Source organism: Aquarana catesbeiana, linkage group LG01, assembly GCF_042186555.1.
Source record: "Aquarana catesbeiana isolate 2022-GZ linkage group LG01, ASM4218655v1, whole genome shotgun sequence".
Classification (NCBI taxonomy): Eukaryota; Metazoa; Chordata; class Amphibia; order Anura; family Ranidae; genus Aquarana; species Aquarana catesbeiana.
The window spans coordinates 672,284,551-672,302,998 of NC_133324.1; the positions used below are offsets into that span (position 1 = coordinate 672,284,551).

Here is an 18,448-nt window from a genome sequence, read left to right on the forward strand (position 1 = left end):
TGATGATGGGTACTGTGTGTTGGGTGATGATGGGTACTGGCTGTCAGGTGCTGTGTGATGGGTACTGTCTATCAGGTGCTGTGTGTTGGATGATGATGGGTACTGGCTGTCAGGTACTGTGTGTTGGGTAATGATGGGTCCGAGCTGTTGGGTACTGGCTGTCAGGTACTGTGTGTTGGGTGATGTTGGTTACTGGCTGTCAGGCGCTGTGTGATGGGCGATGATGGGGACTGGCTGTCAGGTACTGTGTGTTGGGTACTGGCTGTCAGGTACTGTGTGTTGGGTGATGTTGGGTACTGACTGTCAGGTGCTGTGTGATGGGTGATGATGGGGACTGGCTGTCAGGTGCTGTGATGATGGGTACTGGCTGTCAGGGTGATGTAACCTGCAAACTATTGGGGGATGTGTTTCTACTTATGTGTATTGTAAGTTGGGAGTGAGGAGAGGGCAAGTCTACCCTGAAAGGTCATATCTCTGAGTCACCTAGTCTGGGTAAATGATTAGTAAACTAGCTCATGTTAATTAGGTTTCTGGTTACAGTTTGTATTGTCAGCCTGCTGTATTTGTGTGTCATCTCAAATAAATCAATTCAGTCCATCTTCAGCAACCAAACGAGTATTGTCTTGGTTGTGGTTGTTAGCGGTTGGAATTTTTGATATCCATATTCAGACTGGGAGGAAGCAGTATATGACGAAAGCACTCAAGCGGAGTGTGGGATGTTTCGTTACAGGTACTGGCTGTCAGGTGCTGTGTGTTGTGTGCTGTGTGTTTGGGTACTGGCTGTCAGGTGCTGTGTGCTGGGTGATGATGGGTCCTAGCTGTCAGGTGCTGTGTGATGGGTACTGGCTGTCAGGTACTGGGTGATGTTTTGTACTGACAGGTACTGTGATGAGTGATGATGGGCACTGGCAGTCAGGTACTGTGATGGGTGATGATGGGTACTGGCAGTCAGGTACTGTGATGGGTGATGATGGGCACTGGCAGTCAGGTACTGTGATGGGTGATGATGGGTACTGGCAGCCAGGTACTGTGTGATGATGGGTACTGGCATTCAGGTACTGTGATCGGTGATGATGGATACTGGCAGCCAGGTACTGTGTGATGATGGATACTGGCAGTCAGGTACTGTGATGGGTGATGATGGGTACTGGCAGTCAGGTACTGTGATGGATGATGATGGGTACTGGCAGTCAGGTACTGTGATGGGTGATGATGGGGACTGGCAGTCAGGTACTGTGATGGGTGATGATGGGTACTGGCAGTCAGGTACTGTGATGGGTACTGGCTGTCAGGTACTGGGTGATGTTTTGTACTGGCAGTCAGGTACTGTGATGATGGGTACTGGCAGTCAGGTACTGTGATGGGTGATGATGGGTACTGGCAGTCGGGTACTGTGAAGATGGGTCCTAGCCGTCAGGTGATGGGTACTGGCTGTCAGGTACTGGGTGATGTTTTGTACTGACAGTCAGGTACTGTGATGGGTGATGATGGGTACTGGCAGCCAGGTACTGTGATGATGGGTACTGGCAGTCAGGTACTGTGATGGGTGATGATGGGTACTGGCAGCCAGGTACTGTGATGGGTGATGATGGGCACTGGCAGTCAGGTACTGTGATGATGGGTACTGGCAGTCAGGTACTGTGATGGGTGATGATGGGTACTGGCAGCCAGGTACTGTGATGGGTGATGATGGGCACTGGCAGTCAGGTACTGTGATGATGGGTACTGGCAGTCAGGTACTGTGATGGGTGATGATGGGTACTGGCAGCCAGGTACTGTGTGATGATGGGTACTGGCATTCAGGTACTATGATGGGTACTGGCAGTCAGGTACTGTGATGGGTGATGATGGGTACTGGCAGCCAGGTACTGTGTGATGATGGGTACTGGCATTCAGGTACTGCGATGGGTGATGATGGGTACTGGCAGCCAGGTACTGTGTGATGATGGGTACTGGCATTCAGGTACTATGATGGGTACTGGCAGTCAGGTACTGTGCTGGGTGATGATGGGTACTGGCAGTCAGGTACTGTGATGATGGGTACTGGCAGCCAGGTACTATGATGATGGGTACTGGCAGCCAGGTACTATGATGGGTACTGGCAGTCAGGTACTGGGTGATGTTTTGTACTGGCAGTCAGGTACTGTGATGATGGGTACTGGCATTCAGGTACTATGATGGGTACTGGCAGTCAGGTACTGTGATGGGTACTGGCAGCCAGGTACTGTGTGTAAAAGAGGAGGCGGCTCTAGGACCGCAGCGCTTCCTATGCTGTCAGGGTGGATGTAGAAGAAAGGAGGAGGAGAGCTCCTGTGACCCGGGAGGAGGATAGGGCGAGGAGAGAGCAATGCTAAATCAAGGATACAGTTAGGAGGCACAGACACCCAAGGAAGGAAGGAAGGGATCGGATGAGGAGGAGGTGTGTATGTAATCAGCAGACACACACACAGACCAGGGACAGTCCGGAGAGATCGGCCTCCCTCATTCTCCTCTATAGGTATCACACAGCAGGTCGCCCCAATGAACATGTCAGCGTTGACTTTACAAGAATATGAATTCGAGAAGCAATTTGACGAGAACGACGCGATCCAATGGATGCAGGAGAACTGGTAGGTGCAGGCTGATCGCCCTCATTGAGTACATGCTCCTGGATGGATGGATGGATGGATGGATGGATGGCATATCACCCACACATTCATTCATTTTGTAGGAGTGAGATGATGATTATGTCCCTCCCAGAGGATTTCACCTTGTGGATCACATGCACGATGTGTCTTCCATGTGGTGGGTACACTCAGCCCTGGGGATGCCTCTCCCAACATGCAGCCATAGGCCTTTGTGGCATTTGAAGGGTGCAGGTATGATGTGCTGGGGCCCTGGTTTATCCACAATGAATGGAAGCTCTATTTCTGGACTGGGTGGCTTACATGGCTTTCCACATACATGATCACTTGCATTGCCTGGGGTAAGAGCACATGCATAGGCAGGAGTGGGGTTCTGGTACAAGCTAAGAGGCCCTGCTTCGCAGACAACACCATATTTCTATCTTCATCTTTGCATGCTTATAATAGTCATATATGGCAGCAGTAATAGCTGGATCTGCTCTGCTGGGGTCAGGAATTGCAAATCAATAGCTGCCATTGATCAGTTGATTGCATTCATTTTGTCAAACAAGTGTTTGGGGTGTGGATCTCCTGATTTCTGGTCCATTAGAATGTTGTGGATGTGCTAAGTTTAAAGAGCAGCAATGGCTTTTCTGCCTAAATCAGGCCATGAAACATTATTTAACCTTGCAGAATGTTTTTGTTAAATATTTTCTTATATGTATCTATTTCCTTTTTTTAATTTATTTATTTTTTGTGTGTGTAACAATGTGTTGGGTTCATGTTTTATAAATATAGAGGACCGTTTTCAAAAATCTTCATTCATTCTTTATTCTGGATCAACTTGAGCTAGTTTTTGTGTTTTTTTTTTTTTTTTTTTTTTTGATGCAGGAGTAAAGATGCCCACACACGCATCAATGCTATGATTAAAATGATCACATTAAAGGTCAGTTAGAAAGCATCAGATATGGTTTATTCACCTTTTATTAATCATTTCCTTCACCGTCAAAGGTCTTTGAAAAATAAGTAAAAAAACAAGATGATTGTTTCTGGATCAATTGCTTCATATGCCAGGTGATCAGCTTGAATACAATCAGTTTTCTAGCCCATCCAATCACTTATATTAGACCCAGCAAGGTGGTCAATATAACAGGAAGAAATCTATAAATGTTCAATTAGATCAGAATATTGATATAATTGTTTTATCAGATGAATAGATAGATACATGTATAGGCAGTACAGCCTCGGAGTCCTATACTTCTCTAGTCTTTCATTTGTTCTACATAAGGTGCTGTGCCCACAGGGACATTCAGACATGTAGTACTTGTTAATCTAAATTAGTTTTGACAAAAGAATAAAATGCTCGGAATGAAGCGTTGACTTGATCCTATTGGTGGGCTGAGAAATGTTAATGGAAGTTTACAAATCTGTTCTGCACAGGGTGAATTGCCCATAGTATAACGCAGCCTTTCTACCCCAGAGGAACCAATGAAGTTAGAATCAAGTCTCAAGGAAAACCCTTCTAAAATGAAAATTATCTACCATTCAGGTCTAGTATGTTGTAGTTATAATTAAATAATGAAGAGTGCGGCATACCTAGACTATTCGACACCCCCCTACTCTAGTTGATAAAGTTATTTGCCCTAGTATTTTCAAAATTAAAATGAAAACTATCAATAATGATCAGAAAACAAATGCAGGCAGACTTCTTTACACTGTTAGTCCAATGAAGAAAGGCTTTCCTACATCGTGGTCAGAAGGAGAGGTGTGCCCTAACAGTGGTGGTCATTAAAGAAGTGGTCCCTTTCCTCGTGGTTGACTCCTGTTAGGTTGAAGGTCAATTGAAAGAATGACCACTTTCTTTGGGGATCAGTTTGAATAGCACTACCCCCCCCCCCCAACAGTTGGCATGTCGTCAATTGGCATTGGCCCTGGAACTATGCAGGCGCCATCAGATGCTAAGTCAATCAGCCACTGCTCAAGGAACCCTTTGCAACCCATGTAGGAGCCCTAGGGTTCCACAGAGCCATGATTTACAATGGCTGGTAAAATGTAAACGAGAGGCAAGAACTTATAACAATGGGATCCTTTATTCAAGATGCCACAATTTCTGATTTAACAAGAGAATGAATTGTGCCCTAGCCAGCCATGTGCACATTCTCTATAGCCTGGGCAGGAAGTGGGTTTAAAAGTATCTGCAACTGAATTCTACTTTGGTATCTTGTACTGTATAGTAATACTAAGAAAAGGCTTAGTCGGCAGTCACAATATCTGTTCCTACCTCTGTTCTGGGCTGTGGGGTTTTCTATTTATTTTTTGTCAAAATAGTAAAAGTTTTAATGATTGTTTGGTAAAGGAGAGCTCCAGAGGTAACCTCTTTTCTGATGACAGAGTTGTTTACAACTCAAGGTATCCCCTAGTAATATATTGCTTTTATTTCTGAAATTAAAGGGCTGCTGTTAAGCAAATTATTGGTTATGTTAAAGCAGAGCGGCAGAATTTATCTTGAATCTGTCCACTGATTTATGGGAATCTGTAGGCACTATGCTGTACCTATACCTGCACCCACTTTTGACAGCTAGGACAGTTAAGCTAATGTAAAGTAATTCTGCGCATCCCTGCTGTTGACCTTCTATACACCTCACTCTGAATGATCCATTCATGTGGCAGTGGTGCAGAATCGTAATGACCTTGGTGTTCAGTCATTCTGAATGGCTGAAGGTCAAGGCCAGTCTGCACCTGCACCTCTGCCTTGTGAATGATTTATTCTGAATGAAAATATCAACAATGTGTTGTCGGTGCATGCGCGGAATGACCACAGCCTTCAATCGTTCAGAGTGACTAAGGCCAAAGTCATTCTGCATCTGCACTACTGACTACACATTGTTTATATCTCAGCATAAATGTCCCCCCCCCCCTTCCCCTGACTACACATTGGTTATATCTCAGCCTAAATATTTGCACTCTCAGTCCCCCCCCAAAACAAACCATTTTTCATAAGGACACTTTCCATCCCATGCCTTGTCAGGTGAAGGAAACCTCGACAATTTGTATACAGCCATAGACTGCCACAAAATCCTGTTGTGATTGGAGTTGGGATGTTACAAATCTGTTCAGCAATTCATCCTGAACATAAGGAAGAAGTTACCTTTGGTGAAAGGTGCCAAAACAATTGTATACTGTGTACATAGAGGTAAAATGAAAATGCAAATCTTCTTCAATATGATTCTCTATCTTTCTGTAGCTGCCCTATGTACACAATTTGTCTATTAACAACCACTTTCCTAAAGCATTGTTATGATGGCCATGCACACTTTGATAAATTATCGACTTCTTTCTTCATAATTGGCAAAATCAGTGCTTTATGCACTGGTCCAAATCATTTGGTGGAGGAGGGATTATGGTGTGGGGTTGTCTTTCAGGGGTTGGGCTTGGCCCCTTGGTTTCAGTGATGGGATCTCTTAAAGTGGTAGTAAACGTGTGTGTGTGTGTGTGTGTGTGTGTGTGTGTGTGTTTTTTTTTTTTTTTTCTGGAACCTGCAAGGTAAAGCCATAATGTGCCAGTATGCATTGCATACTAGCACATTATGTGCAACTGACCTTAGAACGAAGCCCTTCCAGAGGCGGGCTGTCACCGCTGACAAGGCTTCCATCTTCACCCATCTTCCTTCTGGGTTTGCAGGCTCCGGCTGTGTGAGTAGCCGGAGCCACGATGATGTCGCTGCGTGCAGAAGTCACCGTTTATGGCACAAGACTCTGAAGGAACTGCCCTGGTGGCCATTCCTTCAGAGCACATGCGCCGGTGATGTAACCAGCAGCATGTACATTAAATATCTCTTAAACAGTGCACGTTTTGCAGATATTTACAGTAGCTATGGGTACAAATTATGCATGTAAGTTTACTCCCACTTTAAGGCGTCAGTATCAAGACATTTTGAACAATTTCATGCCCCCTACTTTATAGGAACAGTTTGGGGATGGTCCATTCCTGTTCCAACGTGACTGCGCACCAGTGCACAAATAAGGTCCATAAAGACATGGATGAGCAAGTTTGGGGTGGAGGAACTTGACTGGCCTGCACAGAAACCTGACCTCAACCCAATAGAACATCTTTGGGATGAATTAGAGCGAAGACTAAGTCAGGCCTTGTCCACATCAGTGCCTGACCTCACAAATGTGCTTTGGAAGATTGGTCAAACATTCCCATAGACACACTCCTAAACCTTGTGGACAGCCTTCCCAGAAGAGGTGAAGCTGTTATAGCTGCAAAGGGTGGGCTATTTCCACATTGAACCCTATGGACTGAGATGCCATTAAAGTGTGTGTAAAGGCAGGCGTCCAATACTTTTGGTAATATCGTGTATCTGTTAGTTATCAATCACATCTTCATTTCACCATAGATGCGACCTCATCTGATCGATCGAAATATGACTGTATTCATGAACAAAGTATCTCAGTGCTGCCGATCAATGCAAAACCATCAATGATATTCCTCCCTGGCTGATCGACTCAGTTTGACTGAATCCAATCGAAGTGAGTTCAAATCCATCGGAAGGGAAGTTATGGTTTTTCAATTGTGTGCAGATTGCATTGTTTTGATTAAATTGCACATTGATTGGATTAAAAAAAAAAAAAAAGTGTTGGGAGATTTCAAGAAAATTATGCATTTACTTCAAGAAATGGGCTAGCTGAAAACCATTAAAGGAAACCTGCAGTGAGAGAAATATGGGTCAACATGAAACCAAGCTAAGTATATTCACAAGGAGATGTCAACCATGGCAGCCCCCATGTTTCTCTCATGACGTTTCCTTTTAGAGGACTTCTGGGAAGAGAAGTATGAGTATTAGAGGTGGGCTATAAAGAAAACCTGTTATAGTTACAACTGACAGGTTTACTTGAAGGTAGTGCAAAGGGCAAGAACATTTTGTCAGTTTGGCAATCAAAATAATAAAATATAAAAGGTCTTGTTTGTTTATTTTTTTTTGTATGATGCATTCATTTGAATGGTCTGCATAATGCACAATAAAGGGTGCATGCACTATTCTTTTTTTTTTTTTTCTCTACTGCATAGCAGCATAATACATGCGAGTGGTGCACATAAATGCAAGGCATTGGGTTGCCTTTAACCTTTTGGCCAACCGCATATATGTAGGGGCAAAAAAAGTGGGCCTTAATCCCCAGCTTGGGGTTACCAACAGCTCTCAGTCACAGCTCTTGATGTGATGGCCTATCACAGTGGTCATCACGTGATGGAGAAACCGCACCAACTCCTGGGCATTAAAGCCCACCTAAAGGACTGCTGGAAGGTGGCGTTAAAGGTTTAAGCATGAGTGACACTACAGTATACCAAGTTGTCTTTACGAGCATTACCAAAGCACAGTTGTGTGAACCCAACCTAAAGGAAACCTGTCCTCAGAAAAAAATATGTATAGACTTATTGCTGACCCCTCCTGAAAATGCTACATGCCTGATTGTTATTCTGAGGCTATGGCTCCTAACCTTTGACTCCCTGATCTGGTATAAATATCGAAAAAATGAATTATGACTCTTAGGCTTCATGAACACTAACATTTTTTAAAAGCTCAAAAACACGCTGGATGAAAAATGCTAGTGACATTTTTGTGCCGGATAGTAGTAGCATTTTAGTAGCTTTTAGGAGCGTTAGTGTTTTATTAGCGTATTTTGCAATACATGAAGGGGGAAAAAAGCTGTTAGGAGTGATTAGCTTTTTTTCTGCCGGGAAAATGCTCCCAGAAAACTCTACAAATTTTTTTTTTTTTCTGCTCCTAAACGCTGAAGCTTTAAAAATTATTCTAGCATAAAATAGTGCACATGGGGACATAGGATAACACTATTGGCTTCTAGGAGCAGAAAAAAAAGCTTAAAAAAAAAAGCTAGTGTGCATAGAGCCTTAATTTTCTACATACTTTTTCCCAGTCGGTGATTCTGACGTATGGAAGCCAGAGAAAGCCAGGAAATTATTTTCACAAGATGGCTGGCAATGGTCTAAAATGTTTCTCCTTTGGCAGGAGTACTGTTATCTTAAAAGGCAGCAGTGTACAACCAAGGTAAGAGCATGAGTAGAGATATCAGTCCAATGAATGATATCTCTATGGTCTTCTACTTATGTACTCCTAAATTTAATGCAACCTTAGCATCCACTTGCCGACTGCCCACAGTACAAATGAATTACGTCATTACTTTGACGTTAAATACCGTTGCTATGGCAGCAGCTAGCTGCCATAACACCAGTATTTTGTACTGTGGGCAATTCTTCATCTGATAAAAGCAGTCCCAGTGGCAGATTTGCCACAGGATCACTTTTCGAGGTGACAGGAGAGGTGCCACCCGCTTCCCAGTCGTCTCCGAGCATACCCGAGCCAATCGGATGCCTGGCCAGGAAGTCGAGTGAGAACAAGATAACCCCCACTCTGCTCTATGCCCTTGGTGGACCGGAGCGATGTCAGACGTCACTTCTCTGGCTTAAAGTGCTGTGTGTGTTGTGTTTTTTTGTTTTTTTTTTCTTTTAAAAGGTAAATGAGAGATCTGGGGTCTTTTTAGATCTCCCAATAAAGAGGACCTGTCTTGCTTGTTTCTATTACAAAGGATGTTTACTTTCCTTGAATAAGGAATAAAAGTGATAAAAAATAAATAAAAGGGACAGTGTAAAAATATTAAAAATGCAATGATCACAATTTTATTCTATAGGATCTCTGCTAAAAAAAAAAAAAAAAAAAAAAAATGTATTATAATATAATGTTTGGGGGTTCTAAGTAATTTTCTAGCAAACGAATACTAATTTAAACTTGTAAACAAAAAGTTCCAGAAAAGGGCTGGTCAGCAAGTGGCTATCTTTCTTTATCCTGGATATGAAATTGCCTTAGAAAATGCATTAGCTATTGATAAATATGATAGCATTTAAAGTGGATGAATGTCACAGATGTGTGCTAAAATCTGTTAACTATATTATATTCTGAAATATATTATATTCTGTAACTAATTGCAAAACCATTAAAGCGGGATTCCGGCCGTAAAAAAAAAAAAATTAAAAGTCAGCAGCTGCAAACACGGTACCTGCTGACTTTAAATAAGTACTTACCTGTCCTGAGTGCCCGCGATGTCGGCCGCCCGAGGCCGACCCGTTCCCCGGCTCTCGGGCCCCGGCATCGCCATCCTAGGTAAGGGAAACAGGCAGTGGAGCCTTGCGGCTTCACTGCGTTTCCTACTGCGCACGCGCTCTGTGAATGGCAGTTCCCAGAAGACAACGGGGCTGTTCACCGAGGAGCAGAACACACCGTGGAATAGGAAGAGGCAGATTAGGAAGACTGCCTAGCAACAAGGGTTTAGGTAAGTTTAAATTTTTTTTATTTTTTTTTAGGATTTTTGAATTTTTTTTTTTTTTTTTAGGGTGGCCCTCCACTTTAAAGCAGAGCTAAACCCTCTTATCCTTTACAGCTAAGGACCCTGTCATCTTAGCTTCTATTTGTACTGCAGTAGTCATACTGTTGCACATGTGATAAGCTATCACACCATCCATTTGATGGTTTCACAGTTCAGTTGAAAGCTGACAAAAGCACACTAGCAACTGTAATTGTTATGCAAGGCATGCCTTGAATGTAATTGTTTTGGGAAAAGTTAAATTGGTTGGTTTATTTCCACTTTGGCACTATCTAGAAAGGAAAGCAGCATATACTGTCCATATAAAAGATAACCTCAAGCAATGGATTTTTTTTTTTATGTCTCGTAGGCCAGTGGGTGGTGCACACTTCGGATTTGGTGTACAGGGTTGGTGCACAGGGGACAGACACATGTACAATCTTTACCCACATAGTTGCCAAGCCCCCATGTTAATTTCCTGATTGCCCTTATGCTTCCTTGGCTCCTGAGCCTTTTCTGTTTATCTTCTGTCACCTGTTCCATGCTCTCCTGCTGCTGTCTTTTTTGCACCTGTCTGTTCCTCTTTGTAGCCACAGCTCTTGGTACTCTCTCTACCAGCTTCCCTATTGCCAGACCTCCAGGTGAGGTTCATCTTTCAGCTTCTACATAGCTGCAGCTCCAGGTTTGATGCACTCGCCAGCTGCTTCTCCACAGCTATTTGCTTCTGGCACTCACCATCCATCAAATCTTCTCTACAGACACTCCACCAAGCATGTTTCACCTGTCAACCCTGCACCACCTGGTATGCTTCATCTGTGTCCCTCAGCCACTCCGAGTCCTCACGGCTGGACAAATCCAGTCATCCTTCAGTGCTTCTGTTGGTTTCTTCAGTTTTATCTCTAGTCAGCTGTTTTGTCTGTGGTCCTATTAGATCTTCCTACTGTGTCTGCTAGTATTCAGGAAAGCACCCTGGTGGCATCCACTGTTTTTCCACCATTTTCTTGCTAGTTAACTGGCTCATTTAGTCCGTTTTTTCTTTTTGCATCTTCCTACTGCATCTGTCTGCTGGTATTCTAGGGAACCTTCAAGGCCCCAGTGCAAGAAAACATGAAGAGCCCCCCTGACCTCTCCCCTCCCCCCCCCCCCCCCGGCTTCCAGTTCTGGGAGGATGTCCATGGACAGCCTATCATTACCGCTCACTGACTGGTTGCTAGAGGTTACAACACATAATTTCTGATTGGCTGCTAGAGGTTACTGCACACTATTACTGCTCATTGATTGGTTGCTATAGATTACAGCACATCATTACCACCATTAGAAGTAGGCGGCGTACTGGGGGGGGGGGCACAGAAATAAACCTCTCTGTACGCCTTTCCCGAAAATGCCTGTCTATACTAGTGGCTACTTGCATGGCTTCGTTCAATGACTTTGGTTCAGGGTAGTGTACTAAAGGAGTCTCTGATGGAGTCTGATAAACTTAAGTCAGGTGCCCAGTGGCGGATATCTGAACAGTATTGTTCAGCGGTGTGTTTATCCTGACGTAATGACCTAAGGTTAGCTTCAGCTGAATGGGCAGGGTCAGTATCATCATACAGTAAACCTAAGGCCTTGTAAAAAGCTTTAACTGACCCTTTGGCTGGGTCATCTGTGGGGAGACCAAACGCCCAAGACTGGGGATCCCCCTGCAACCATTTAATAATCAAGTTAACCCGCTGTGCTTTCGAACTAGAAGGGTATGGCTTAAAGTATAGCATACAATTATTTTTAAAGTTGGAAAACATATGGGGGTCACCAGAAAAATGGTCAGGTGGGTTAACTTTGGGCTCTGGCTCCTCTGTTACTGCTGGAGGTGTGTTTACACACAAAGACAGTTCCTGCACTTGGCGTGTCAGTTTGCAAATTTCCTCAGCAAATAAACGGGCCTGTGTAGAGTCCACCTTTCACAGAATTTTTTTTTTGTTAAAGGCTTGTGATAATGTCACGTCTACCCCAACGCAGGTGATCAGACACTATAGCTGGCGACTGTGTGCTTCACCTATAGCAGCCCCCTTTCCCTTAAGGCAAGCAGGCCTACCGGTACTTGGTTGCCCCAGGACTTATACACAATGCTATAGTGCCTGGCCACCGCACCAGGGCAGAAGCGAACTGAGCAAAGCCAAGAGATACTCGCGGTTAGCAGACAGGTAGCGTGGTTCTATAACAGTCCAGGTAAAAAGGCATAAAACAGAGAGGAGATAACGGCACTCTGGTGGAGGTGGGTAGCTGGTCAGAGGGATGATAGTGATGGTGGCACTTCTGGCAGCACTTTGGTTAGAGGAGAAGCAACTCTGAAGGTAAAAAAAAGAAAAGAAAGGCACCTCTAAGTGCAGTATGCAAAATTTAATAAAGTGCACAAAGGGTTAAAAGCACTTACAAGATTGTTGAATGTTAAAAGACATGATAAAATCAGGAGTCCTCATCTGTGGCATGTGTCCATCCTCAGCATGGTGGTAGAGAGCAGTGTAGAGCCGTCCAGCAGCTATAAAGTGTTCTCATGCGTGTTGAAAAGAGGAAGCAGCAGGGAAGCCTGTATTCACTGCAGGACGCACATGCTCCGAAACGCGTTACCGCCCCCTTCTCTACACTAACACCATCAGCCTTGTGTGTCCTGCAATGAATACAGGCTTCCCTGCTGCCTCCTCTTTCCAACACACATGAGCACGCTTTATAGCTGCTGGACGGCTCTACACTGCTCTCTACCACCATGCTGAGGATGGACACATGCCACAGATGAGGACTCCTGATTTTATCATGTCTTTTAACACTCAACAATCTTGTAAGTGCTTTTAACCCTTTGTGCACTTTAATAAATTTTGCATGCTGCACTTAGAGGCGACTTTCTTTTTTAGGTAAAAAGGCAGGCTGAGTTCAACGAATAGTCCAATAATCCGGTCCAAAGTCATACTCAGGGAAATCCAAACTAGTAAAGAAGGGCAGACAGGGAGCTCGATCAGGAACAACACAGGTATCGCTCATTATCACAAGCAGGTGACTGACCATATCAATCACCTTGCAGGTGGACACAGACGGGGAGAATATAATAGCCAAAACCCAGATGCTGGAATGAGGAGCAGGAGCACTTGGTGATCCTGACAGTCAGAGACTGCGCACATACTACAGGAGAGGGTCAGAGACTGCGCACATACTACAGGAGAGGGTCAGAGACTGCGCACATACTACAGGAGAGGGTCAGAGACTGCGCACATACTACAGGAGAGGGTCAGAGACTGCGCACATACTACAGGAGAGGGTCAGAGACTGCGCACATACTACAGGAGAGGGTCAGAGACTGCGCACATACTACAGGAGAGGGTCAGAGACTGCGCACATACTACAGGAGAGGGTCAGAGACTGCGCACATACTACAGGAGAGGGTCAGAGACTGCGCACATACTACAGGAGAGGGTCAGAGACTGCGCACATACTACAGGAGAGGGTCAGAGACTGCGCACATACTACAGGAGAGGGTCAGAGACTGCGCACATACTACAGGAGAGGGTCAGAGACTGTGCACATACTACAGGAGAGGTTCAGATACTGCACACATACTACAGGAGATGACCAGAGACCTTTCAGCAATGTACAGCTGAACAACAGCTCAGGGTTTAGGATAGCAGTCAGGAATTCTATGGGGGGACCATACCTGGCCATCCGGGGTCACTATGCACTTTCAGAAGTCTGAGGGTGGGGCTCCCACTCCAAGCTCTGCTCCTACTACAGCCTCCGGAGTATTCAGACAAGCTCCACTGATGCTCTGACCCGCCCCTTCTCTGGCTGGGGAATACAGTGCTGCCTCCCTCCCGAGTATACAGACTGCATGGGGCGGGGTCAGAGCGTCAGTGGAGCTCCCTGCTCCTTCTCTGCTGGCTTGGGATTACAGTGCTGCCTCCCTTGTCACCAGTGCACTCTGCAGTGCCATCATCGCAGCCCCAATTTGCGGGTAGCTTGGGCTCAAGGGGCAGTTGCTTTGGGCCCCACAGCAAAGACAGGGCCCAGGGCAGTTGCCCCATTTGCATACTGGCCAACAGTCCCGATTTTCCCGGGACAATCCCGATTTTGGGACCCTCGGCCCAATCAGAGCTCATCCCGATTAATTTCCTGGGATTTTGCTTTTGTCCCGGGAAAATCGGGAATGTTTTAGGCAAAAAACGGCTGGCGGGCTACAAAAAGATGGCTGCTGCATTTCCCCTTGTGTTCAGTGGAGAGGGGAGGGGCAGCCAATCGGCTGCTCTCTTCAGTGTTCAGTGTACAGTGGACAATTCTCTTGTACACTGAAGCCTATTGGCTGCACGGCACAGATGTGAGGAGGGCTCTGCTGCCTGGGGACACCACAGATGTGAGGAGGGACTCCGCTGCCTGGGGACACCACAGATGTGAGGAGGGACTCCGCTGCCTGGGGACACCACAGATGTGAGGAGGAACTCCGCTGCCTGGGGACACCACAGATGTGAGGAGGGACTCCGCTGCCTGGGGACACCACAGATGTGAGGAGGAACTCCGCTGCCTGGGGACACCACAGATGTGAGGAGGAACTCCGCTGCCTGGGGACACCACAGATGTGAGGAGGAACTCCGCTGCCTGGGGACACCACAGATGTGAGGAGGAGCTCCGCTGCCTGGGGACACCACAGATGTAAGGAGGGGCTCTGCTGCCTGGGCACACCACCGATGTAAGGAGGGGCTCTGCTGCCTGGGCACACCACCGATGTAAGGAGGGGCTCTGCTGCCTGGGCACACCACCGATGTAAGGAGGGGCTCTGCTGCCTGGGCACACCACCGATGTAAGGAGGGGCTCTGCTGCCTGGGCACACCACCGATGTAAGGAGGGGCTCTGCTGCCTGGGCACACCACCGATGTAAGGAGGGGCTCTGCTGCCTGGGCACACCACCAATGTAAGGAGGGGCTCTGCTGCCTGGGCACACCACCAATGTAAGGAGGGGATCCGCTGGGGGCACCTGATGGCATCTGGTGGCAGGCGACGTGGCAAGTGACAGGCTCAGGGCTCCCACTGATTCTGCATTATGGAGAGTTGAACTATTTCATTTTATATTTCAATGTAATAGAAATAATGCGCTTCAGTCATCCTGACACCATAACAACCATGGTGCCGAGATGATTGAAGCCCTAACACCAGGTGTTTGGAGTATCTGCCGATTTTGTTAAACTCTGGAATACACATTTCTATTGTGGTGTAGGATCTGGGCTTGCTGTCCCTCCATCCCTCTTTCCTTCCTTCTCTCTACCTTCCCCCCCTCTCTTCCCCCTTTCTTTCTCCATCTCTCATTCATCTCAGACTCTAACCACGCCCACCATTTCACGTAGACCATGCCCATTTTTTTGGCACTGCGAGCCGCATTTTTCTTTTTGGTCAGTGTCAGAAGTTTTTACACCTTAATGCATAGGATGCATTACAACCCCTTTTAAAAAGCCCACTGAAGTCAAAGAAATATATATGCAGTCACACACTATAAAAAAGAACCTACATTTTCACAGTTCTGTCATCACTTTGCTAAGACAATTCGGCTTAATGTTAGGATGTGACCCCATTGAGCTCAATAAATGAGTTTGACAGATGGGACCGTCTGTCAAACTCTGTTCCCTACATTTAAAAATGCTGAGTTTAAAAGTGTTCGCTGTGTCCAGTTGTGCTGTTACAACTTGAATGGGCTGCAAAACCGCCACTCGGCCCCCTGTTTTTACTGTCTGCTAGCCGCCCGTATGAAAGAGCTCTTATAGGCACTACAGTTAGTGCACTTGGCAATCGGCACTCCGTAAAAGCCATTGTCAGAAACGCCCCCCACCCTTCACTCCAATACAAGTCTGTATGAGGACACTTGTGATCAAGGGTGTGGCTGTTACTCAGCTATGTCATCTTAGAGGATTGGAGCGGGGGTACAGTAATCAGCATTTTTAATAATACAAAGGTATTTAAAGCATTTCTGAGCAAAAATTATTTGCAGATCATATTATGCATGGGTACACAGTCATAAAAGGCCTTGGTAGGAAGTAGTGAAGCTAACACAGGAATGGGTTTTTATAAGCTGCCTATAATGGCTCAATAAGTTTCGTATATTACCTGTTGACTTCCAGTTCTATAAGTGTGAAACGAACAACAAGAATCCACCGTTCTAAAATCATTGTGTTTAAATCTTTTGGTGTCCTATTCTTTTTAAGGATTACATATGTCCCGAATTCCAATCTATGTAAAATGTTAGAACATCCAAAAATGTGTTCTGCTATTGAGCTGCCAGTTTATAACTGTAACTCATATTCCTTTTCTCTTATGTCTGCAGTGTTTTTATTGAATCAGAATGAATAAGTTTGAACTGCCTATAAATAATTAAAAAAAAAAGTGTCAATGTTGAACATGCAAGGTTTGTAAAGGGAAAATAATGTTCTATTGTGTGCTCAATAAAGTGACCTCTTGTTACTGTCTGATTTCTATAATCTCAATAAAGGGTTGCTGTCTTCCTTTATTTCTGAAGTTTACATTTTAGGCTTCATGCACACAGGGGGTTTGCTTTTCTCCCCTGAACTTCTGGCAGGAGAAAAACTGCTTTAAAAAACTGGCCTAAAGCTGTGTATTGCACACACATTTAGGTATATTAAGTATTTGACCATTAATGGATTTCATTGGCCAGAATACAAATTTATTCTGGCCATTGGAATGCACTTTTTTTTTTTTTTTTTTTTTCATCAGCCTGTAAATGCACCTTTTTCTATAACGTCTGTAAACACCTGCGTGCATGGACACTCATGGTAACATAAAGGTGCTTTTGCAGGCTGAAAAAAGAAAACTCCTGCAAAAGTTTTTTTTTTTTTTTTTTTAAGCTCAGTGTGCATGAAGCCTTAAAGCGGAGTTCCACACAAAAATGGAACTTCCGCTTTTCGGAACCCTCCCCCTCTCCGGTGTCACATTTGGCACCTTTCAGGGGAGAGGGGGGTGCAGGTACCTGTCTAAGACAGGTATGTGCACCCACTTCCGGCATAGACTCCCATGGGAGTCTATGCCTCTTCCTGTCCCTCCGCGCTGTCTCCTGGGAAACACACAGCTCCCATGAGATAGCGGGGACCAGTTACGATGCGCAGCGCGACTCGCACATGCGCAGTAGGGAACCGGGAAGTGAAGCCGCAACGCTTCACTTCCTGATTCCCTCACCCAGGATGGCGGCGGCAGCTGCCGAGAACCGAGTAGGTTCTCGGCGTCGCCTGCCGACATCGCTGGACCCTGGGACAGGCAAGTGGCCATGTATTACAAATCAGCAGCTGCACCATTTGTAGCTGCTGGCTTTTAATATTTTTTTTTTTTTAGGTTGATGTAGGTGGACCCCCGCTTTAAAGAGAACTAGTAAAGATATAAAGCAGATATGACAAAGTTCCCACTGCAGAAATACTGACATGTTTTGATCATATTGCAGGGATCTGTACAACTTTTTTGATCCAAGTGCCACATAACCACACAATTAGACCCCTTTCACACTGCGGGCGTTTTTCAAGCGCTACAGAGCTAAAAATAGCACCTGAAAAAAGCGGCTCCATTCACTCTAGTGTGAAAGCCCGATGGCTTTCACACTGGAGAGGTGCGCTGGCAGGGCATCAGAAAAAGTCCTGCCAGCAGCTTATTAGGAGCAGTGAACTCGCTGCTCCCCATTGAAATCAATAGGGCAGCACTGCGATACCGCCAGCAAAACGCCGCTCCGGCGGCATTTTGCGGGCGGATTTAACCCCTTTTCGGCCACTAGCGGGAGGTTAAAACTGCCCTGCTAACGGCCAAATAGCGTCGCTAAAACAGTGGTAAAGCGGCGCTAAAAATAGCACTGCTTTACTGCTGATGCCCTAGGCGGAACAGTGTGAAAGGGCTCTTAATGCATAGCTCCCAACTGTCCCTAATTTGGAGGGACTGCCCCTGATTTGCAGCAATGTCCTTCTGTCCCTCTTTCCTCCTCATTTGTCCCTCATTTTGGTCTGATCTCTATAGTTGTATATAAAATGCACTTTTTATCTATAGAAATGTGTTTTCCAGCGCTAAACTTTTCATCTGATTTCTAAATGCTGCATTTATAAATTCTAAAAGCTAATATAAAGGAATAGTAGTGGTAAAGAAAGCACTTGATGGTTTAACCAATCTTTTTTTATTTTTTTGTACAATTCTCCTTTTAAGGGGGTGTGGCAAGGGGTGTGTCCTATGCCTGCATACTTTTGCTAATAGGTGTCCCTCATTCCCATCTCAAAAAGTTGGGATGTATGCTAAAGTCCTTGAGCACATACTGGCATGCTTACGTTCATCTAAACTATCTTCCCTGGATGAATATAGTTAAAAACAATCTTAGAACCAATAGTTACTTGAGCATGTGGTCAGATTAAGGCCTCATGTACACTGCTGCTGGTAAACGGACGTTTAGGAGCATTTGGGCATATTTTTTTCAGCTGC

The 18,448-nt window shown here is 45.3% G+C and overlaps 1 protein-coding gene across 4 annotated transcripts in view; it reads left to right on the forward strand.

Annotated features, from left to right (window-relative positions):
* Positions 1 to 2,217: 2,217 nt before the first annotated feature.
* Positions 2,218 to 18,448, forward strand: part of ELOVL6 (ELOVL fatty acid elongase 6) — a 153,073-nt gene continuing 136,842 nt past the window's right edge. Inside the window, exons 1-3 of one of the 4 annotated variants that reach the window (XM_073602377.1) lie at positions 2,219 to 2,609; positions 3,495 to 3,549; positions 7,003 to 7,135. Coding sequence is in view for 2 of the 4 variants with exons in the window: in XM_073602368.1 (XP_073458469.1) it covers positions 2,521 to 2,609 (89 nt within the window). In the remaining 2 variants the exon portion in view is untranslated. Of the gene's footprint in view, positions 2,610 to 3,494; positions 3,550 to 7,002; positions 7,136 to 18,448 lie in introns of all 4 variants that reach the window. The other 3 variants (XM_073602384.1, XM_073602360.1, XM_073602368.1) reach the window with 3 other exon arrangements.